Source organism: Pterocles gutturalis, unplaced genomic scaffold (assembly GCF_000699245.1).
Source record: "Pterocles gutturalis isolate BGI_N339 unplaced genomic scaffold, ASM69924v1 scaffold36164, whole genome shotgun sequence".
Taxonomy (NCBI): Eukaryota; Metazoa; Chordata; class Aves; order Pterocliformes; family Pteroclidae; genus Pterocles; species Pterocles gutturalis.
Window position 1 is genome coordinate 3664 of NW_010134389.1, and position 23494 is coordinate 27157.

A 23494-nucleotide genomic window follows, 5' to 3' on the forward strand; every position below is an offset into this window, starting at 1 on the left:
AATCGTGTTTTTGGTGGGAATGAAGACAGGTTCTTTTTTTTTTTTTCTTTGTTTATAAAAAATGGTTGCCTGATAGTCACTGCAAATGAAAGCGAGGCTGTACTAAGTAAAAATAACTGTTTTCTTTTGCTTCTAGCAGAAATACCGTAGACTGAATAAGGTGCGTAGTATAGCGAAGATGTTGGGGCTGTTCGGGGAGGATGGGAGCTAGTTACTTTGGGGCAGGGTGTGGAAATGGGAGGGGGGGAAGTCTTTATACCCTTCAGAAAATAAACTCAATTTTAAGATCAGCAAAGAGGGTATTAAAAATGTTTATAACTGAGACATTTTCTGATTGTTTATTTTGATTTGTTTGCTTTCTAACATTACTTTTTCAGGGTGGCTGAATATTTTAGCTAGTTCAAAGCAACTTTTACTGGAATGATACACTACTGCAATGTGGGGGGCCTGTACACTTGAATTCAGAACAAACCTTGTCCGAGTTGCATGTATCTGGTAGTGTATGGTTATTTTGTATTGAAGTGTGGTGCCTAAAGTCCTCTTGGAAGGAATGTTGCAACTGTCTCACTGGGTTGGACTTTGGATAGAATGTACTACAAAATAAGCTCTTGTAGTTTACAAAAAGTAGTTGCCCTGGAATGTATTTAAAAGCTATAAAGTTTCTAGAGAAAATGTTTCACAGAGAAAGTTGATGAGGCCCCAGTTGTCTGTAAGATTCTGCGTTTCAGAAAGCAGTCTAGGGTTGGACTGCCTGGGAGACAGAGCAGTCTCATCTTACAGGTTTAGCAGCATATGAGTGTAGGTGTGGTGCCAGGCATTTTGTGGACACTTGCTAGTGTTCATAGAGGTACAGTTCACGGGAGGACTCCAGCTGAAAAGAGTGCCTTTAGAGAGAAATACTGCAACTCCAGAAGGCTGATTATTCAAAACCCTTGCGATACGAAAGTAAAATTTATGGCAAACTCAGAATAAAGGCAGCGTGTGTCTCCAGCAGCACTGTCAGAAAGGTCTTGGGATTTTTGCAAAGATCAGGATTTTTCCAGGAATGTGGGTGGGTGCTAGTTGCCATTGTTTTCCGCTCTCTTCTGAGAAAGGTGCAGTAAGGCTGCTGAGTGTTTGGGGTTTTAGGTAGGCTGTAGGAACCAGTAGTTCTATTTTGATCGCGAGAAAGTGTGAGCAGAGGGAACCAGATGCTCTTCTGCAGTGTCGGCCTCTCCCTGCCGTCCTCCTGGGCCGCCCTTGCTGGCTGGAGCAGTGACCCCCCCTAGCTCGGGCGGGGGTGGCGGGACACTCCCATGGCGCCACTGCGGGTGCTGGGACGTGGCTGGCGGCGGGGGCTTGCTCACACACATTCTCTTGGCCCCGCCCCTCCGGCTCCATATTGAGAGTGGAAGAGATGAGATTGCTCACAAAATGGCGTCGGTCGGTGCTGTGTAGAGCCTTGCCTTGAGGGAGGAAGTCACTAGTCAAGGCTGGAAAGCAAGTTCCATGCCTCCTCAGAGCCTATTATTATGTTTGGAAAGTCTGTTAAATTGCTTAGGGGGAGAAACAAAGCCTCTTCACAGCTTGCTGGCTGCAGGCAGGCTGGGCATTTATACTGCTACACACCCCCGCCATTCCCGACTGAGGGAGAGCCTGCAAAATGACATGCGGCCCTGCAGTATCAGCTGAGTGGGAGGGAGACTGCTGATCTTTTTGAAGCGGTGTGGTAGTTACGCTAGGGAAGAAGACAGAAGTGTGTTGTGCAAGGTTTGCTGCCCTGGAGAGATTGATGTTATAACTAGCTTGTAGCAGGACTGAGAAGCAATCTTGTGTGATAGAGGACAGCACTCTGAAAACCCTAAGAGGTGCTTATCCCCAGTGAGAACAAAATCTCTGAAAAAGAACCCTAATTCCCTAACAAAATGTTTCCCTTTATTTCTGTGGAGAGTTCATTTAACATAGGTGTGTCCTGAGATTAATTTCTCTCTGATAGAAGCTGTAACAGTAAGTGTTTTTCTTCCCATATGAAAATTACAGTTTATGTGCCATAATAAAAATAAACAGCAAAAGACTTCACTTTTCCTTTCAGGAGTGACCTGAAGAGTTCTGTGGTCATTCTTTTACGTTAAAAGCAGCTTGAGTTGCTAACTGAAAACCCCATAGCCTTAAGGGGTGTCAGAGAACTGTAAAAAGTCTGTCCAGTTTTTCCTTATATAGGTTTTTGGTTTTGGAGGAGTCTAAACTCTACAGTTTCACATAACAGATATCCTTTAATATGCATAGGAGAGTTTGAAACACTGAATGTTCCCAGCTTTAACTAACGTGGCTAAAAATTAAGTAGTGTCAGTAGATTAAAAAAAAAAAGCAATTTCACTTAACCTAAAGCAGTTTCTAGCTCCAGTAGGTGTGTTACTTTTTAAGATTTTAAGTTTATGTATGGTTAGAAGTGAGGTTTTTTTCTTATTAGTATAGTTCTGTAGTCCAGACCACTTGTAAGACTGTAGAAAAGAAGCTTTACTTTGTAGTCACAGGACCACTGACTGTCAATCATAATATAATATAATATGTCAATATAATATTCCTGCAGTAACTAAGTCCGTTAACCAGAAAGTTGTTACCGAGAATGCTGGGGTTCTTCCTCGCTAAGTTTAGCAGGTGTGAGGGCAGGAATTTACTTTCCAGGCAGCTTTTCATAATCTCGGGTATTGTTTCATATAGTACAACCTGAACATTATAAACCAGTGGTTTCCTAAAGCAATATATAATTTAGAAATGTTCTTTTGCTATGTATTGCTTTACAATATTAATTGCTCTTTAGGTGATTAGGTTGCACTCAAAGGGATGTACACTTTTCTGACTAGCCCTAGCTAGTCAACCTCCTTTATTTAAACTGTGGCAGAAGTTAAAGCACTTCACCTTCAGGTTTGAAGCAAGACATCTACACATAGAAATGTGTCTGGTTTTATGTAGATCAGCTCTCAGGCTAATGCTGCCTGTAGTCTAGGTTAACCCTCTGCAGCAGAAACAGTGAAGCCTGTTACGCATTCATGCTGCAGAGTTGAAGTCATATGCAGCATAACTAGCCAGCAGCATAGCTGGCTAGCACCTTGTTGTGGTGTGTTTTACATGCACAAAAGTACCAGCTTGCTAAATAAGATTTTAGTCTGGTTGCTTTTTATGAGACTGTCTTGGGGATAGGAGAAAGTTGTAAAATAATTTTGTATAAACTCCTGTCAAATATAAGTGGTTATTCCCTGTCTAACTGGAAAAAAAAACATGTAACACTGAAAGAGAGTAGAAACGCTAATGCACTTGTAAGCCCACTTTAATCATGCTATAGAAAACTGGGCTCTGAAAATTGCCACTTTTAAAATGTGGCTGGTTATATATGTGATATTGTTAAGAGCTTCAATTAAACTTGTTTGTTTTATGGTGCTTGTTAAGGTGCCAGTCTTATTCCAGTAGTTGTTCCCACTACTGGTCATTGATTAGTCATTATTCAAGACAATTTTTTGTCTGCAGGACATAAGTCCGTGATGGTTCACATTTAAGAGGTATTTCTGATAACACTGAAAACCACGTATGTACTCCTACTTTCTTGCTTGCGTGCACTCAACTTAAAAAATTATCTGAGTGCAAAATTTACAATTTTAAGGAATTAAGACTCGATAAATTTATTCTAAATGCATAAATATAACCTTTAAAATTTATATCTCGGAAGACTAGACACTCAGTTTGGACAATAACCTTTTTTTCTTATATACTGTGTTCTTAATTTTTTTAATGTTATACATGATTATGCTTCGTGAACTGTTAAAACTTCCCTTTATCTAGCAGTGCTTTGTTGCTAATCCTTACAGAGCAATATGGAACTTGAACCATAAGATAGGCATAAAATGAATGTACTGCTGAGGGGGTGGGGGAGCAACCAAATTATTTAGTGTATTGAAATCTTTTTACTGTTGTTTGCATTTGGGCACTCTTAAGTTGTTAGTATTTTAATTGAAGTCACACCTCATTAAGTGTTTACTATGCGGCTGTCTAAACCCGTCAGAAGTTGTTGTTTTTATTAAATGTATTTCACATATTTGTAGTTATAATGTGTACAGATCATTTTTAGTAATTCTGTGAAATTTTAACTCTCTGGTTTGTATTCAAAATACGTTTTTGACTTTTGATTTTGTAGGGCCATGAGCCAAAGGAGCCAGAGCAGTTGAGAAAGCTGTTCATTGGAGGTCTGAGCTTTGAGACAACAGATGATAGCTTGAGAGAGCACTTTGAAAAATGGGGCACGCTCACGGACTGTGTGGTAAAGTGTCAAATCTTAGTTTGTGCTTCTGAAAGAATATAGGTACATAATCTCGTACAGAAATGCAGAAAACCTGTATGTTTTTGCAGGTGATGAGAGACCCGCAAACGAAACGTTCCAGAGGCTTTGGCTTTGTGACTTACTCATGTGTGGAGGAGGTGGATGCTGCCATGAGCGCTCGACCACATAAGGTTGATGGACGCGTGGTTGAACCAAAGAGAGCGGTTTCAAGAGAGGTAAGTTAATGTTTCGGTTAACCTGATTTCTTAATCTTTATCTAATAATTTAAAACGCTGAATGTCATTTTTGGTGTTGCAGGATTCTGTAAAGCCTGGGGCACATCTCACAGTAAAGAAAATATTTGTTGGTGGAATTAAAGAAGATACAGAAGAATATAATTTAAGAGAGTACTTTGAGAAATATGGCAAGATTGAAACCATAGAAGTCATGGAAGACAGGCAAAGTGGGAAGAAAAGAGGCTTCGCTTTTGTAACTTTTGATGATCATGATACAGTTGATAAAATTGTTGGTATGTAACTCTTAAGTGAGAAGTGACTTACAGGACAAAAATTTGATGTTGGATTTCAGAGCAGCAGTATGCAATGTAAGATATCAGCAAAATCAACTGCTTGACCATTGTAAGACATAGGGTAAATTTAATGTTCCTTTTGAAAGTGTCATCATACCTTACAGTAGCTTTCTGTGAGAATTTTACAGCATATTGCTTTCAGTGATTTGATTTTTCTAACTGCTTATTTCACAATTTTCTCCAGTTCAGAAATACCATACTATAAATGGGCATAACTGTGAAGTGAAAAAAGCGCTCTCAAAACAAGAGATGCAGACTGCTAGCTCTCAGAGAGGTGAGTTTGGAGTTGTGCATGGTTATTTTGTGTAACTGGTTTTCAATTATGTAATTTAAGTAAAATATTTTGTAGGTCGTGGGGGAGGCTCAGGCAACTTCATGGGTCGTGGAAACTTTGGAGGTGGTGGAGGGAACTTTGGCCGAGGAGGAAACTTTGGTGGAAGAGGTAAATGACTGGAATGTTTACTTTAGAATATTATTTTTATTTTTTTATTTCCTCCGTCACTTAAACACTTAACACATGTGTTCCGGAAAACATTCTCATCTGTTTTGTGTTCTAGGAGGCTATGGGGGTGGTGGTGGCGGTGGTGGGAGCAGAGGAAGCTTTGGGGGTGGTGACGGATACAATGGATTTGGTGATGGTGAGTTGTCCACTTCTTTTTTTCCCCAACGTTATAACCAGCTGTAAGTCTTGCCTTCACCTTGGGAACCAAGTCTGCTTTTGTGATGTTTTCTACGCATGGCTATGGAAATAGCATTTTTGTATGGGGGGGAAAAATGAGGGAACTAGCATATAGTTGCTTATGTCCTGATTTTGTAAAGAGATACTTCTAGTTGTGTTGAGTTCCTTGGAACTATTTCTTAGTTTGGAACTACTCCATCAAAATATCAGAGACCAGATTAGCATCTAGAATACTAAGTCTTTCAGATATGCTTTATGTGATTAGGAAAAAAAAATGGCCAGAAGCTTTGACACACATGTAAATAAAGCTGTATGTCTAGATAGAAACTGTAAACCACAGTTCTTCTGAGGACATTGCCTACTGAGTCACTTTGGTTCAGAGGAATAAAGGCAATGATACACAGTACTGACAAAGCCATTTGTGTTGAGAGGCAGTTATTACATGTGATGCACAGTGGCGGTGGTAGCAGCATTTCCGTGTGTTTTTTGTGAGCCAGCACAAACTTCTGAGTATCATGCTTCAAGAGTATACATAAACTAATGGGGAGTTTTTTTGTTTGGAGTAAATAGCTTAGATAAATTATGCAACTGCAATGACTATAATACAAGGAAAACATTATGGGACATTTGTGTTGTGTTTTGTTAAATGGACCTTTTCTTGCCAATATTTTGCTTTGGTGTGTTTAGTTTAACTCTCTTATTCAAAGGTGGCAACTATGGAGGTGGTCCTGGCTATGGCAGCAGAGGAGGTTATGGTGGTGGTGGAGGACCAGGATATGGAAACCCAGGTGGTGGATATGGAGGTGGAGGAGGAGGATATGATGGCTACAATGAAGGAGGAAATTTCGGTGGTGGTAAGATGCCAGCTGTAATGAGACATCCATTTTTTTAGGCAGGTTTGAGTTGTGCCAAGGTCTGAAGTATGTTACTCCATAAAATGAGTTGCACGATTAGGTCTTAATGTAGAATGCTGTGTTAAGTAAGGAAGGTTCTTTTCCACCTGGATCAGCTTTGATACACTATACAACTTTTTTTTTGCCTGGAACTTATTTTTCAAGAAGCAGCAGCTATAAATCTGTGTGTGGAGATAAAGTAGGAGAATTTTGAAGCTTTTGACCATTTGAAGTATGCTGTTGCCCTCGGATAGCAGTTCACATCATGTGAATTGTGTCCTCCTTTGTGAGGACTATAAATCCAAGTTTTTGCAGGATTTTTGATTGTTTGCCCCAGGTTTGGGGAGTAAGCTGCAAAATGTGCTGCATACTTTATTATACCCTCTGGTGTGTATATGCAGCATGCCCATTATACGTATGTGGCTTTTTAGAGCAAATAAATTATATACAGTTTACATTATTGTCAGTCATGCAAAGTGTTGGGCGGTGGAAGAATGACAGTGAAACTTGTGCTTTTGTGAGTTTGGAGGCCTTAAATTTGGCCTATGTTAAATTCAATTAAACAATTACAATTTACATTTACGTTGGATGTCATCATTTGTCAGGCTTCATGTCCTACGTGTTGAGCAAAAGCGCCTTTATAAATCTGTATCTCTTTCAGGTAATTATGGTGGAAGTGGAAACTACAATGATTTTGGCAATTACAGTGGACAACAGCAGTCTAACTATGGTCCCATGAAAGGTGGTGGCAGCTTTGGTGGCAGAAGTTCAGGCAGTCCCTATGGTGGTAAACATGATTTTGTACAGACAGCATTTTTCAGGTTAAAATTTCTTGTTATTCTTTTATTTCAATATATACCCTGTTTTTTGTAGGTGGTTATGGATCTGGAAGTGGAAGTGGGGGCTATGGTGGTAGAAGATTTTAAAAAAGCTACCAGAAAAAGGGTAAGTGTAATGCATATTTATAATGATGATTAATAATGTACAACTGTTCACTGAGAGTAATAATTTTCTTATCCTGTATTCAACAGGCTACAGTTCTTAGCAGGAGAGAGAGCGAGGAGTTGTCAGGAAAGCTGCAGGTTACTTTGAGACAGTCGTCCCAAATGCATTAGAGGAACTGTAAAATCTGCCACAGGAGGAACGATGATCCATAGTCAGAAAAGTTACTGCAGCTTAAACAGGAAACCCTTCTTGTTCAGGACTGTCATAGCCACAGTTTGCAAAAAGTGCAGCTATTGATTAATGCAATGTAGTGTCGATTAGATGTACATTCCTGAGGTCTTTATCTGTTGTAGCTTTGTCTTTCTTTTTTCTTTTTTATTTTCCCATTACATCAGGTATATTGCCCTGTAAATTGTAGTAGTGGTACCAGGAATAAACAAATTAAGGAATTTTTAACTTTTCAATATTTGTGTAGTTCAGTTTTTCCACATTTAGTACAGAGAACTCTATAACAGAAATAAAATGTAGTTTAGGGTGTTTCCTTGTTAGTTAATAGGATTAATGCATTTCTCAATTACTATTTTGTATTAATTTTAAGGTTAACAATAGAAACACCTATTGATTTGCAGTCTTAAGGGGTCTAGTCTCAGTGTATATATGTAACTGTCATTGACATGAGTTACATAGGCATACAGAGGGAAAACATCTGTATGTTGCATTATAGTTTGTTTAGATGTATAACTAGGATTGAGTTACTCAAATTAGTGTTTGTGAATTATAGAACTAAGCTTTACCTTAATGAAAGTTTCAAATTACTTTTTGGTTTGTGCATATTTTTTTATTTTGTAGTTCTGTATTAGTACTAGCGCTTCAAGAAAATAAGGCATGATAAATATTTTAACAAGACCAACTTTAGACACATTAAAGCTGTCTCCCGGCTCATTTGAGATGTACAAGGGATAACTGCAGTTGCTTAAGTAACTTGGGTGAAGAGAAAAAGAAATTTCCTTTTACCTTTATATTTATTGTAATTCCCGAGAAGCTAAGGTGGGGGGGAATTAAGTGCCTGTTTCTTTGGGATATACAATGATTCTGTTTCAATAAAACTATACTTGGGGGGGCTGGCTTGGAATTTTCATCCCCTTTGTCCCCATTTCCCTCTCCCTCACACCAGACTGCACTGTTTCAATTAAATGAGGCGTCATAGTGAGAGTAATAGGTGTGTTCCTCAATAACTTAATGGCTATATACTTTCTTGCATGCACCCTAGGCAATTTTCTGGACACATTCTTCTGACTGGGAGCCAAGGGTAGCACAGGTGTAATCACTGACAGTCCCAGGTAATGCATTGCAAAAGCCTATTCACAAGGGGCTCCAAGTAGTATAGTTTCCAAGTTTTTTCCCTTGCAAATGTCTACACTCAGCTAAGAGCTTGAAGAGGAAACAAAACACGATCTAGTTGTATTTTATGGACTAGAAACACTTCCCACAATGTAGAATGGTACAGTCTTGAGTTTTCACAGGTAGAATGGTAGTGTGTGTTACAATTTGATTTAATGCACTGGAGTAGCAAATCTTATCAGCACATATGGCTAGAAATTTTACTTAATTTCACTTCTGACCTCCAAATTAAGGCGCTACAGTCTGTCCTATTCTCAGCTGATGCAAATTCTCTCTCAACTATTGCCAGGACAGTGCTTTCTGTCAAATCAGACTCAGAAGAGTAGGGCCCAGTCAATAGAAGAAATATTCAGAGACTTGACAACATGGTATTGGAATTGTTCACACCTGTTTCACTTCTGGGTCAATGTGCAGTATAAGGTAAATGCGATTCCAGTGTAGGAATGAATCTGCAAAGTTGTATGAAATGGCTCAAGGCATAATCAGTCATATTAATAATGAATTATAATTTTAAGAAGTAGTAGAAAAATGAGTGTGTTATTTGAAAAAAAAAAATTAAACAATGTTATTTAAATACTATTATTGGAGTGTATGTAGACTGCAGTACACTAAAACAAGGAACTGGTGTCAAGATGGTAGCCTCCAAACTGGATTTCAAAGTCTGCTTATTCTTTTCTGTGGAGTTTTATAATATCTCTAAAGTTAAAGCAAGAACTGGTGATTTAGTGAATGCTTCTGTTGTTGTGCATATTAATTGGGCTTGGGGTGGGGGGGGAGGTTGCATTTCAATAAAGGCATTTTTTAAACAACCCATTTGGAGTTTGAAAACATTGAAAACTAAACCACAACTCACTAGGGAGTGAGCCACGTAACTACCGACTTGCTTTGTACGTTATTATCCTTAGAAGATGTGTAGACTTGTACCTGGGGCCTGCATCTGATTGCAGGGACAACTGGAGGATGGGGTTGATGTCCCTTTTGACAATTGATCTGGTATTTCTAAATTTTTTTAGAATGTATTGACAGTGTTCTTTTTAACAGGGCCTCTTGTAGCTGTACTGTGACAACAATGTTAACTTTGAAAAATAGTGTCATAATAAACTTTATGAACAAGATCTGTATGCAACCTTTAAAGAGATGGATGTAAGTGATCGCTTTGTAGGTGGGTGGGGTAGCTTAGCTGTTGTTTGTGATGTGGAAAAGTGTAAGGACAGCGATTAACCAGCTTTAAAGAACCTAGGATGCACTTCTTTGATCCATACTTTGCTAAGGAGACTCATAAGACAGGACTTCAGCAGCCTATTGAGTATGGAGAAGTCAGCATAATTAAAGAATGACAAGGCAGCAGGAGCAACAGCTTCAACTTCCAGAAAAGTGAAGGCATAAGATACTGTGCTGATAGTGAGCAGCTTTTCCAAAGGCTAGTTAAATCTGCTTATCACAGCTGAAATATCGAAGAAAGTCTAGCAAGAGTTCTTCACCTTTTGGAACCTCCTTGAGTGATAGCTACTTGAGTTGACTCAAAATCAATAGGTCTAGCATTTAGACCTGAAAGGAAGGGCAATGAGCATAGGTAAGGTTTGCCTTTAAAATTTTTCATTAATTAAAAAGAGTAGTGGGAGGTTTTTAAACAAGGTAAGAGTAATTTCTTTAATTTTCAGGTTGAATGAGAAGCTGCTGCTTGACAAAATGGGGAATGTCTTGCACATGCTCTTCAGTTGAAGGTTTCTGACTGGGTAAGATTTGTAGTGTATAGTAAAACACTTGTTTAACCCTTGTTTCCTTCTAGGCTTTCTTTTGCCAGTCTTTTAATGTAAAGGAAAGCCTCAAGTACTAAGGAGCAAGTATTCCAGCATATGTCATCCAGTGTTCCCTCTTCTGGATGAGGGTTGCTTGCTGGCATAATTGCTATTTGAGAATCTTCTGTTCCTGGCAGGTACAAAATTGCTATGTGTCTTGAGATCAACGAGACAGAAAAAAAGATGTTTTGAAATACGTGTTCTGGTTTCCGTGGGGAGTGTGCTGTGGGGGTTTTCAGAAATTGTTCATTACCTTGTCATAGAAAGAGATGCCTTACAGAAGCCCAAGAGGTGAAGACACTGAAGCGGTTCATCGCAGTTCTCAGTAGTGTCTGATACACTGCTGCTCCAGTAATTGTGTAAAGGCACTTTGCATTGGTCAGAGCAGTGATTTCCCTCCTAATAAATTAATCTTTGTTTACCAGGTGGGCTTGTATCTATCTTATCTGTACAAGTCAGAGTCCCCTTTCAGATTTTTGCCATTTTCGGGCAGGGTAGTTTAGTGGAGGGTCATACTGCCACATGATCCCCAGCTGAAAGCACAACTGCATTCATACAAATGAATGGCGATTAAAGAACTTTCTGTGGAAGCTGCTTTGATGCACAGTGGTTCTTAACTCTTGGAACATGTATTTCCTTTTCTGCTTCTTCAGCTGTTACAGATCTGGGATATTTTTAACTCATTTTATGTAGTGATCTAGTACCTATTTAAACTTACCAATACTTTTTTGAGTCTGTTTTTTTTTTTGAGAAGTCGGTTTCTATTTTTAGGGTTGGTTATGCTTCAGTTACTCAGAAAATAAAGGCAAATGGAACTTGTGCATTTCAGTTTAACCTGGGGCTTAGGGATGTTCACAGACGGATTCAAGTATTGAAGCGTATTACCTGCTGTCTGTGAACACCCAGAAAGCAAACTCCTGATATAGTAACAGACAGTTAAAAGATAGCTTTGGAATTACAATGCTAATGTTGAGATTTTTGTATATAATCAGGAGCTACTTCATGGAAATCTCACAATGTATATATTTTTGAAGAACACTGACAAACATTTTTGTCTGGCCAAAGTTGAGCCAGAATTTAAAGCTGCTGCAGTAAGGTCACAGTCTCTCCTTGATGTACTGTGCTAGGCAGCTTGTTGCTGAGGTGACAAGGTTGGTTTCTTCCACCTCAAGGTGGAAAACCTTTGCTGTTCCTCTGCTAGGCAGAGTTGCTCATGTGAGTTCACCCAGGTATCTGTATGTAGTGACAGGTAACAGGGAAAAGCATTCACGTGTTTTACGATTGCTCAGTTGAAGGCAAATGCTTTGGCATATTGGGGAAGGGGGAGCATCATGATTTTTTTTACCAGTCAAATCTTGCAAATGTTTTAACAAAAGTAAGTTTTAACAAAACCTCTAGTTTGTATCCCATCCCCCAGGCCTGCGTACAGAGCAAAGCTCTACCTTAACATCAGAGGATTCTGCACTGCTGCAGACTTGTTTTGTGCTCTGGAGGGGTCTTGCACCATGTATAGAACTAGGTATTCACTGTTAGAGTTATTTTCACACTTGGATTTAGAATGCTCTTGTTAGACTAATTTGCTTAATTTCAATTATTCATAGCCTAAACCTTGTCAAAGATAAGACACATCCTTAAGGAGTACCTGGTCAAGTGTATCTTCATCCAAGAGACACTTCCAAGAGTTAAGAATATTGTTTCATGGCTAGGTTTTCCTGTAGTGGCTGCTATTGAAAATAGCAGCTGTAAATGGAGATGGAGATGTAAAGATGTAAAGTTAACGAAGCATTGGTCCCTAAGCTGCAGTTCCACAGAAGTTTATTTGATACCTAAACCTGTGCATTAATCTAAAAGCAAATGGTAGTTGCAGGTGGTAAAGATGTATTTCCCCAAAAGGGGCCCAGGTTGATGCAGATGTGATTAAGTGTTTAGTTTCTAGAACACTGAAATTAAACACACCATCTTAACTTTGATATCCTTTAAATACTTAAGGCGGAAAGGGGAATGCTCCTGGTCCTTCAAGCATTGTGTGATCTGCTGACTTGCTGTCTTTGGTTCCTGTGTTTAAGGCATTAACATGTTTTCATATACGGTTTACACTGTGGTGGAATATTCACTTACGTACCAGTCTGTGGTCTCTGACAAGTGTTTGTATCTTAAATTTGTGTGGAGCATGAAAGATCTTGAGTATCACTAAAATTCACATATCTGATGGATGATTCTTTTTCTGCTGTGGGTGCTACAGGTTGACATCTCTATCTAAGATTAGCTTTTTTCCTGAACTAAAGTAATCCAAGTATCTCCGTAGAAGAAAAATGGCCTTCATGTAGAAGATAATATCGCAAGATCGGAAACAGAATAATATGTTAAAATAACTGGCAAAGACTTCAAGAGCAATGGTGCTAGTGTGCTGCAATCTTAGAACTTGTGGTTAAACAAGTTTAAAAATAGCATGGAAATTAAAAATTTCAGTATAGTCCATAATGGATTGAAATTTGTTAAAATATTTAAATTTTGTATCAGAATAAAGTGTGTATTGTCAAATGACTTACAATCTAAAATGCGTTGGCATCACCTTTGTTTAGTGCTGTGAGGAACACAAAGCAGTCTTAAATTATTGCAACACATTATGAGTTTCAGGATCATCTTTCCAACTCAGGACTGCAAGTCAGAAAACTTCGGCTCAGCCCATCTCCTCAGCTTTACTTTTAATAGTTATAAAACTGAATGTTTTGATCAAGAAATAAATGGTCTCCATGTGCTGACTTGTCAGTGTTACAAGGTCAGCATTGTGATGTGTTAGACTTGGCAATGTCACTCAGTCACTCTCAGGTTTTGGAATGTACTCTGTACCTCAGTAATAATAAAATGAAGGATATGGTGTGCAATCGATGCTTTCACATATACCAAAATAATCGGATGTGAGGTGTGTTTTTCCTTAATGATGTGGGGTGTTTCGATGCGAGTACATCACCCACTGTGCTCATGATATGAAAAATACTGATTTAAACTGAATGCAAGCTGTCAGGGTCCAAGTTACTTCAGACTGATTCTTTGCCTGGTGGAATTCAAACAAGGCTTCTGCACTAACTGCGGGTTTTTTGTTGTGTCTCTTTTCATCTCAGTAAAGAAGTAAGTATCCCTGTATTAGGCTTTAGATGTGGGGGTGGTACAAATACAATAGCCCCTGCAAAGGCTGTAAGGATGCTGTTTGCCTTGGCCTTTCACATGAGTGTTAAAATAAGGAACAAACTGAAGTGGAGGGCAGGGGTTTACTGTCGGCTCTGTTTTATAGACAATTTGTAATACAAATCACAGCTAGAGAGAACATTTTCTGTGTACAGTCAGAGACACATGACAGCCTAGTCAGTGGTGGGGAGAACCCAGGAGCTCTTCCTCTGTAGGTTCTCTGTGCTTTGCCATCAGAGTACTGTGTAGCAGTGGTGAAAGACTGGGGCCATGGCACTGTGCTTCCTCCTTAATGCTTATGCTCTCAAATCGTCATCCTTAAATATGGATTCGATCCTCTTGCTTTAAATGGCAGCAAAGTTTGCATTCCCCTAGTGTTTTGCCCAGGCTTGGCAGTTGTTAGGGGTGCTTTCCTCCCTAGGCAGCACTGGTGGCAAAGTCAATAGAGGCTTATTTGAACAACAGCAGCAAGAAAAAAAAATCCCCTTACTGCTGCAATATCTTGGATTTAGTTTAGCTGGTGGTTGGCTGCCCTATCTAGAGCAAATCTGCTTTGTCCATTAAATCCAGCCTCTATGCTTTCAACCACTGGTATTGACTGTTTGCTCCAAAGAGCGGTGTTCTTGCATTCAGTGTGTTATGGACTGTGCAGCGGGATGGACTGATGAGCTGTTAACAAGAAAGGAGGTCAGCATGAACAAGGTAAGCAGCCTCAAAGTGCAAGGTGGGTCGCTTGTGTGCACGTTTCCCAACGTCTTCTGCAAAAACGCAAATGTTACTACTTGATGTAGGGGGCAGGGTTCCCGGCAGTTCCAGGGCTGTTGGAAATCTGAGGCTGCAGTTTTTTTCAAGACTGCTGTGTGTGCTGCCTCAGTTACAACATTTCACATGGCAGGACATCACTTAAAAGTTTGCAGCAAATAACACAGTATGGGAAATTGTGTAAAACTGTTACTTTTCTCTGGAGGTAGGCAGGGCTGGAACTTCTGATAGTCTCAGGTTTAGGTACCAAAGGCTTTATTCTGGTACTTGGCTATTACACCTGCCTTTTAAAGAGGATATGGTCAATGGGATCATTGTTCCTGGCATTATGAGGCCCTGGAGAAAAACTACCTTCTTAGTGAAGCTGTTGTTACTGCTCTGCTCTGGATAGCAAGGCTGCACTGCCCATGACATGCTGGAGAGGGAGAGAGTGAATGTGTGTGTGCGTTTGCACCAGGTACTAGAGAATTGGTAAATGAATTAACAAGAAAATGAATGACAAGGTGACAAAGATTAGGAATAAATTATTTGGGGTAATAGAACCAAAAGCTGATTTACAGTGATACTACTCTGACCAACTGGACAATAAAATAGCATCTGAAATTCTGTGTATACAGCAAAAAAAAACCCCAAACTGGTACCTAGTTGATGTTCAGGTGAGAGGGTTTGGAGTCCCTAGAGAGTTGTCTGAAAGCAGTAAAACAGCGTAGAACAGTTGAAAACAGAACCTCCATAGCATCCCCTGACAGAATAATAATCAGGACTGTGGCTCTCTGTATTAAGTCTTCTACCCTTCCTTTTTGTGCTGTTTTTTTTTTGTTTGTTTGTGGGTTTTTTTGAGGACACTCAGAAGGTCCCTAGAAAGGTGACAGAGAAGGGAATGGGGATTATGGCAATCTAAAATTGTTCTTTTGGCTTTAATGGCCAGCCATGAGGTAAGATGCTTCCTGCTAGATATACAACTCCAGCATGGTTAAACAGTCTGGGAAATAAAAATCTCAAGACTGAATTCTCCAACAACCATGTAATTTTATGTAGCATTACTCTAACTTTGTGAATAATGAGCCAATGGAAGGCTGGCTTCCTAATCTGAGGTCTCTCTTTAAACCCCTTTCCCTAAAAAAAACATTTAAACAATCTTTGTGGGTCCTACTCTACCCTTTTTCAGTATCTCCAGTTCCTTCTTTTAAAAAATGAACAATAAGGTCTAGCAAAACAACTTGGTGTTTATTATATTAAATGCAGTTATGCATAATATTGTAATAGACAAAGTATTCCTAAAATGATAGAGCACCAGTAGCAGAAAAAACATTTCAGATTAAGCATGCCTTCAGAAGTTTCATAGGGCACATGATGTTCAAGCCAATCTGTGTATTTCAAATTACAAATTATGCATTTTCTGCATTAAAAAAATCTACAATGTACAGAGTCCATCTGATGAGTAAACAAAACAATGCTGTTTATTTGCCCAATTTTTATTCTCTTATCAATCATAATTTAAACATACCACAACACTTTTCAGTTAATTGAGCGCAGGTTCCAAATAGTGCAGCCAGTTGGCAGGTAGTATGCCTTCTTCCTTAAGCTCCAAAGTAATTGCAGTGACAAATGATGCTCACTGATCAGTCAGAGAGACACTGTGGTTCTGGAACAATTACTCAAAAGGGAACAGAATTTTTAGTTGGAAAAATGCATAATGCTGGCAATGTCTTAATTAACAGATTTTTTTAATGCCTTTGGAGGAAAGATAGCATGAATTTAAGTAGTGTTCAAAGAGCAAAACAAAAATCATGTGAACTTAGCATCGACTTGAAACCTAACTTTATGTTACACATTCCTTCCAAATGGCAGTTAAAGTTACGCTGAACAAAGCATTAGTAATGCTGACAATGCTGTGATACACCTCTGGTTATTAAGCATATTTGTTACATGAAGACTTAGCCTTGGGAAAACTAGTGAGGGTTTCCCTTCTGTAGGCAAATAAATGGGTATGAAGTACAGTTAAAAAACAAAGTTTAATGAACTGATAAATCAAAATCAAACACTTAAGTATCAACTTTTATACTAAATCAAAATCATATATTAAATATAAAGCAAGTATAAATGTGTAAGAAAAATGGGAAACAAACACAACTGCATATTTATAAAAATGTATCAGAAGCCATACAGTTTGTCTTGCCAGAAATTACATTTAGATGGCTAAAATCATTTATATCAAATCTATGAATATAAGAGATAGGAACAGCATATAAATATGGTATCTTTAAATATTTACATGTATATGGAAACTGGTCAACGTGGTGCTATAAGAAGGAAGTGTCTGTTATAAAAGTGAGATTATAAATTTTGCATACATCCATTTGTATTATGGTATTTGTTTTAAACTTGCATCTTCCATAAGCTAGCTATTAATTTTAAAATTATCATTGCATAGAATTACTTGAAAAATACTACCTCATTCTGCATTCCACCTCACAGTAAAAACTATCAGGATAATGATACAAAAATATTAAGTTGGAGAACAGCAGCCAGCTGTGCTGCTCTTCAAAGTTTAGTCTCTGATTTCTTGCTTTTAGGAACAAGAAAGACATTGCCGTCTCTAGTTTGCTGCAGTGAATATTCACTAGGAGAGTAAGACTTTCCGTCTTCATCACGTAGCATGCTGAAGACCTCAAGATACAAGGTGGTTAGTTGCTTTTTCATTTGACGAAGGCTTTTATCATGCTCTCCTTTTTCCTTAAGCAATTTCTCTTTCTCATCTTTTAGGTTACTCAGGTCTTGCTCCAGTTCCACTATATTTTCCAGTTTTCTTTTACGGCAATTTTGAGCAGCCACTTTGTTCTTGCCTCTCCTGCGTATATCTCGAATAAGCGTAAGCTGGGCTTCACTAAACTGCTCCTTAGACATCATTTCACTGAAGTCATCTACGGGGAGATTGATGATTTTTTCGACAGGAAAAGGGATCTGCAGAGCTTTTGCTCTTTGCTCATCTCTTGTGAGATGAGCTTCAGTGCGACTTGAAGGTTTATCTTTTGTGAATGGAGCTTTGGGGTGGCCTGGACGGGCGGGGGGTTCTTTCTTTGGTGTGTTTGTACACTGCAAACTGGGCGTTTGAATGCTTGGCCCCACGGAAGAAAACACTTGATCCTCGAATTTCAATGAATACACGCCAGCATTGCTCTGCGGCACACTTCCAGGAGCACTATCCATGTCTTCCATTTCAGAATCACTACAACCAAACGTCTTATCTCCATAGGCAGAAGATTCAACGGAGTGTTCAGGCGATGCTACACTAGAACTTGGATTCAATGAAATACCAGAGTCGGAATCATTACATTCCGGTACGGTTCCTAAGTGGTTGCCATTAAAAGCTTTACACAGTGAGAAATCAGAAAAATCAATAGGTTCGCTTAAAATTTCTGCTAGTGATTGACTGATAGTGTTTGTTGTTGCTGTGTCACCGTTCACTTTTGTATCAACAAAGGTGGTGTAGAAATCCTCACAGAAATCAGAATTTGAAGGGGACATGTGGTTTAAAGAGTTCATACTCAGCTGGCTGGTGTCTTCTGGTGGCAAGATGCTGGAAAAGGGGCCCTCAATACTGTCCAGGAAATCTGGACTGCAGTTAGCATATTTTCTCATGATGGGTAATGAGCTGTAGTAATCGCAGCTGTTGTGCATCTCTGTTGGCTTGGTTTCAGGGCTTGTGAGTGTGCTTACCTCAGCCAGGTTATCGTTTTCAATGTTAAGGCACTACATGGGAAATGCAAGAGAGAAGCTGAACAACACATCTCCAGTTGATAAAACCTTTCTCTGTATCCCACAAACATTAAATATTTTAGCAATCAGCATGCACATGAAATGGGTATTACAACATTGCTGTAACCTAGATGACTACAACAAGCTAAGGTTTTGAATGTGAGAGCTTTTTTCTTCAAACGTAATTCATAAAAGGCAATGCCCTTAACTATCTCACTTCTTTCAGAAGATTATTCAATTACTATTCAGAATTACTGCAACAGATAATTTTGGTTTGGTTTCTTAATATATTTTCAGCATCACTGCTGCCTCTTCGCAGCCAATTGCCCTTGTTACTTATGTGGGGCTTTTAAGCCTACCACAGCAGTAAAATTAGGAAACTAGGAAAACTTTGAAAAATATAAAAAGACGAAGGGAAAAAGTATGGTGGCAGGAAAAAAGGCAGCTCCTGCAAACACTTTTGGGTTTTTTTAAATATGATTTAGATTTACAGGCATTCCACCAAGCAGTCATCCCTTGTGCTAACAGCATAAAGTAGAGCAGCAGCATGCTGAAACATTATGATGTTCTACAATAATATATTTGAAATTTAATTTACTCAATTTTATAGTCAGATCTAAGGAAAACATAAATAGAAACATAAAGATAGGAGAAAAAAGAACCTAGATGTCCTCTGCAATGCACAATTTAGTACTACAGCAAAGTGACTTTTTTGTTCCTTTGAAATGGTCAGGTCATGTACATTATGTAATTAGCTCTTACTGAACATATATGAACAGTAGTTATATATAACTATAGCTGACTTTTCAATATATCTAAATATATGTTCCATTACCATCTTTGCAAAACCTTTTCCTTGGATAAAAGTTGAATGCAAAAGTAACTGTAAGTGATTTCCACAATCTGCTCAGACACAGCAAAAACCATGTTTAGAATAATGCTTGTGGAAACAATTTCTGTTGTCGATCCATCGTTCAGAAGTGTCCATTTTTAAGCAGCTGACATTTCAACCATGATCACGCTGTAAGAAGTTGCATACAGAGGCAAACAATGATTTACTAAACCTGGGAAGTTCTGGATTGGGAAGACAGATTGCGTTTTATTAAGGCCTTCTGATAAACAACTGATTTCCTTCCTCCTACATGTTTTTCAATATATTATTTTTTTAAAAATTGAATCTCATATTGAGTTACAGACATCCTACAGGTGTAGAATCCAACACTATAATCATAATCACTGTCTATTAAAATGCTATTGTACTGCATTCTCCAAAATATCATGCTATTTTTTTCAGGTGCTTATCATACTAAATCTTTACCTGTAACTCTGTAAGGGACAATAATTCTTCCCAAACTTGCTCTATGTTCTGCATATTATCCGCATCGGTAAGTGGAACTAGATCAGGTGATTCAGGTGACTGAGTTTGATCAGAGGAAAGGAAGACCGGGTTGCTATCGATCTGAGCAGGAACCAGTGACTGGAATGCAGCTGAAGAAGCCTGGAGCATTTAAAAACAAAAACAACAACAACAAAATACCCCACACCCAAACACACCCAAAAAACCAAATTTGAATTTATCAAAGCAGAAATCTGGTTTTGGGTGTTCTACCATTTCTACAGAACAAACAGGCAGGTATTACTTAATAAAAGCATTTTTTGTAAATAAAGAGATAATATAAAAATATTCCCATGAAAGGAGTTTTCATCTTAAGGAAAGAAATGGGAAAAAAGCCCTAGAAACTGGTTGGTGAAGGGCTTCTTTACACATCCAATAGTCTAGGTCAGCACATGGGAACAAAGCAGCTCAAATGCACTAACTCTGGGAGCTGCACTAAGCTCACCGTAACAAACTGACCAAGTCCACTACTCTTGTTTGCAGCAACTGGAGCGGCTGCCATCAGCTGGTTTTACACACCGAGTCCTGGCTCCAGGGTTCAGTGAGCAAGAAGGAACAGGTCAGTACCACTCCGCTCCCTCCAGCAGCAGCCCTGGTTCAAGCCCCCTGCACTGCTTTGCTCCAGCTGGGGCTGGCCTGGGGACTGAACTCAAGTCATATCACAAACTGATACTGTGGCAAAGACAAATCTTGGTAAGAGAAGACATGAGACCAATCCCCTAGAAAACCACCCGTGAAACTGCTGTATTGAGCATTTTTACCTCATAGTTGTCTATAAATGGGAATGCTTCTGCCAAGAGCTGCATGCAGTCATCGAAGGACAAGGCCTCTGCTTCTGGTTTTGAAGTCTCTGTAGTCTAAATAGGAAAGTTATGAAAAAACGTTACTGCATCTTTTAATAACTGAAGAATCTTCCATTATAGCAACAAATGCAAATTCATTTTAGGTAACCACTAGCACTAGGTCTTCCTGTGAATGGAAAATTGTTTAAATGCACTCAAAAAACACATTAGAATTTACCTGTGAAAAATCAATTGGTGGCTCAGTATTTTCTGACTGAATGTGCTGAGCTGGCTGAACTGGAACAAATTCACCTGTCTCTTCGTCTAACTGCAGCTGAGCCAGCAAGGCTTTCTCCTGCTCTTTTTGGAGCTGCTCTTGTCTCTCCTTTTCAAGTTTCTTCTGTTTCTCGAGTTCATACTCCTTCTGTCGTTGACTAAAATCAAAAACTTCACGCCTTGCCCCAAGGTCTATATCTTGCCTCCAAAGGATGTCAATCAAGTTCATGTCCTGCAATAGAAATGCTTTTTTTAAGCAAGCGTCCTCCCCAGCAAAACTGGTTTAGAACAATAGCAAAGCTTTTAAATTCTGTATCAAACAGGTAGACTCATGCATCTGAGGCTTATTCTCTTAATCCTACAAAATTATCTAAATAAAATACGGCTCTATACGATCTTTCCGAAGCGTGTGAACTGATGGTTTTGTTGCTGTGGCCCACACACAGGCTAACAGAAGCTAAGCAATTTGCTCCAGTTGGTAAGGTAATACATGAACTAGACAGATGATAAATATATTCTTCTTTCCTAAGTTAGCTCATAGAAAACATTAAGCTATAGAATAAATTATGTCACATTAAGAAAGTCATTTTTAGGAGAAAAAACCTGAAATTTAAAAGTTTGTCTAAGTTTTTTTCAGTATGATCTTATAAAACTGTAAAAGCTGACTAAAAAACATGATGGGAGCTTTCTGAAGTAACTATAATAGCCATACTGCAAAATGCATTTTAAAATACTTATGTTCCATCCTGGTATTAAGTATTAATCTTAAAGATCAGCAGAACAGGGCTTCAGAGTCAGAGGATAATGGGTTTCAAAGTCAGCAAGTGACATAACATCACTGCAGCACTAAACACAACTATTAAGGCTATTATTTAAAAAAATGTAATTTAAAGCTCAGTCTAAGTTGATGTTCTAAGTGCAGTCAGTTCGGAGCAGCTGAGTATAAACTAGAAGTCAATATGTGTCAAATATTGTTAATCAGATGGCCTCTGGCTCATCACAGGCAATCATTACCAGACAGCTAACAGTGACCTAAATTTCTTGGAAATCGGCTACCCCTTGCGCCTATAGTGTTCCAGAAGACAAATTAAACTCTGCTCTTTAGGGAATTATTTGATTTGGCTACAATTTCTTTTAATTTACTGCATAAGGGTTTTTCGGGGAGGGAAGGGAGTTGGGGGATTGTTTTGGTTTTTTTATTATTCAAATATTCAAGATTTGTCAGTGCTGAAGTTTGGACTATTTTCTTCTGTGAAAAAAATTAACACCCAGAAAAGCGTCAATCTGGATGTTGGCTGATACAGAATTTTAATACGTGGTAGCCACAGTTGTCAGATGGGTAAATACCAACAGTTTCTAGCTGGTGCCTGGGAGTTTTGATTTGATGGCATGTTTCATTATTCTTAAAAAATACCCTTTTGCAGCCACACACAAAAAGAATGTTCAGTGCTGGGCGTGCTCATCAGGCTGGAACAAATAATATACCAAACTACATTTCATTTAAACAGAACTTTCCTGGTTCAGTTAGCAGTTCTGCACCCAAGATACATTTTCTTTGCCACCGTATTAAACACTCCCTTAACTCCAAAGATGATTTTCAAATAGAATAGCAAAGTAACCTGAATGGCAAGTCATGCTGCCGTTCAAAACAACCGCTTCTGTACAACAGTTGCGGCAAAAACCATTAGGGCAAATCCACATTTGAACAAACCAACTCAGCATTCTCATTTATTTGTTAAAAATTCTATACCATTAGCACTCATTTATACATGGTATGAAATACTTCTACCAGTTACTAAAAAAAAAGTTACTCTTCTCTAAAATCGGGCAGTTACATAAAATATCAATGTGTAACACAACGCAGGTGTTCCCAAATCGGAGACATATTTAAGATACCTTGCTAGGAGAGTCCAAACTCAGCTTTAACGGCCAGCAATGAAGAAGCTGAAATAATTACAGTGGCTGCCCAAGACAACGTTTGGTGTCTCCAGATTGGCAGGGTAAAACGAACCAATTAAGTTCTGCAGTAACTGGAGATATTGCAATATGGTATAGCTTCATTAAGGGCCGGTAGTTTACCAGCTGCTCACTGTCTCCTTCTGCAGCAGATTTGAAACTGTTTCCTAGTCTCAGAGCATTTGCAATATGTTCTGGATAAAACTGCAGGATCTGGATTTTAGAGCTCACTTCTGAATTATTCATTTACAAGGCACCATTAAAAATGTGACTCAAAAGATTTTTTTTGTGCGTATAATGCACGAGGCTGTGAATTAACAGCTGTCTTCCTCCCTGAGTTGCAACAGACTAGAGCACAAAAATAGCAGAACTGGTGCTCAGTTTAAATCATTAAAAACAAAAGTGATCAAAAAAAACAGGTACAGAAGGCATAAAATGTTTTCCCTAAGAAGAAAAACCACGTTGCCTTAGTGTAAAAACTTAAGACACTGCTATTAAATCTTTCAGCCACACTACTGGCTATATTTGTTACCAAAATAAGCAGCTTTGGTTGCTGCCTCGTTTGAGGGATGAGAGATCTCCAAAGACACCAGCTGCCCAAACAAAAAATGCTGTGGCTGTACACCACCACCTCTGTGTGTGTGCAGCAATCAATTCAGCAAGCAGGATTGGTTTTTTGAATTAATATGCTTGCATGGTTGTCAGGCTTTTCAGGATTTTGGGCTGTTCTTTGGGAAACACAACAGAATTGATTGGCTCCTGTCACCATTTTTCAAGGCA

The 23494-nt window shown here is 38.8% G+C and overlaps 2 protein-coding genes across 4 annotated transcripts in view; one reads left to right on the plus strand and one right to left on the minus strand.

Moving 5' to 3' along the window:
* The window catches only part of HNRNPA3 (heterogeneous nuclear ribonucleoprotein A3), an 8715-nt gene extending 396 nt beyond the window's left edge, over positions 1-8319 (plus strand). The window contains exons 2-12 of the mRNA XM_010081583.1: positions 137-160; positions 4169-4291; positions 4381-4527; positions 4610-4820; positions 5065-5154; positions 5230-5322; positions 5438-5518; positions 6267-6413; positions 7114-7239; positions 7326-7397; positions 7484-8319. Of these exons, the coding sequence (XP_010079885.1) occupies positions 137-160; positions 4169-4291; positions 4381-4527; positions 4610-4820; positions 5065-5154; positions 5230-5322; positions 5438-5518; positions 6267-6413; positions 7114-7239; positions 7326-7378 (1095 nt within the window). The 3' untranslated portion in view covers positions 7379-7397; positions 7484-8319. The remainder of the gene's footprint in view (positions 1-136; positions 161-4168; positions 4292-4380; positions 4528-4609; positions 4821-5064; positions 5155-5229; positions 5323-5437; positions 5519-6266; positions 6414-7113; positions 7240-7325; positions 7398-7483) is intronic.
* An 8232-nt stretch (positions 8320-16551) lies between these two features.
* NFE2L2 (nuclear factor, erythroid 2-like 2) lies at positions 16552-20992 on the minus strand. 3 transcript variants are annotated; one of them, XM_010081584.1, is made up of 4 exons: positions 20721-20992; positions 20462-20557; positions 19623-19802; positions 16552-18298 (listed from the first exon to the last, which is right to left on the minus strand). In XM_010081584.1, exons 1-4 carry the CDS (start codon positions 20985-20987, stop codon positions 17090-17092), a joined length of 1752 nt encoding a protein of 583 aa, XP_010079886.1. In that variant the 5' UTR covers positions 20988-20992; the 3' UTR covers positions 16552-17089. The 3 variants fall into 3 exon arrangements, with proteins under 3 accessions (XP_010079886.1, XP_010079888.1, XP_010079887.1); XM_010081586.1 differs by having other exon boundaries at positions 16710-18298; positions 19623-19781; positions 20462-20548; positions 20721-20987; XM_010081585.1 differs by having other exon boundaries at positions 16710-18298; positions 20462-20548; positions 20721-20987.
* Positions 20993-23494: the final 2502 nt, after the last annotated feature.

Bases quoted from the DNA above. Each gene is read 5' to 3' on its own strand.
- NFE2L2 (XM_010081584.1), bottom strand. From the start codon at position 20,987: ATGAACTTGATTGACATCCTTTGGAGGCAAGATATAGACCTTGGGGCA. The intron at 20,558-20,720 runs GTAAATTCTAAT...TTTCCTATTTAG, and splicing joins CACCAATTGATTTTTCACAG to ACTACAGAGACTTCAAAACC. The intron at 18,299-19,622 runs GTAAAGATTTAG...TTTCCCATGTAG, and splicing joins TGTCCCTTACAGAGTTACAG to TGCCTTAACATTGAAAACGA.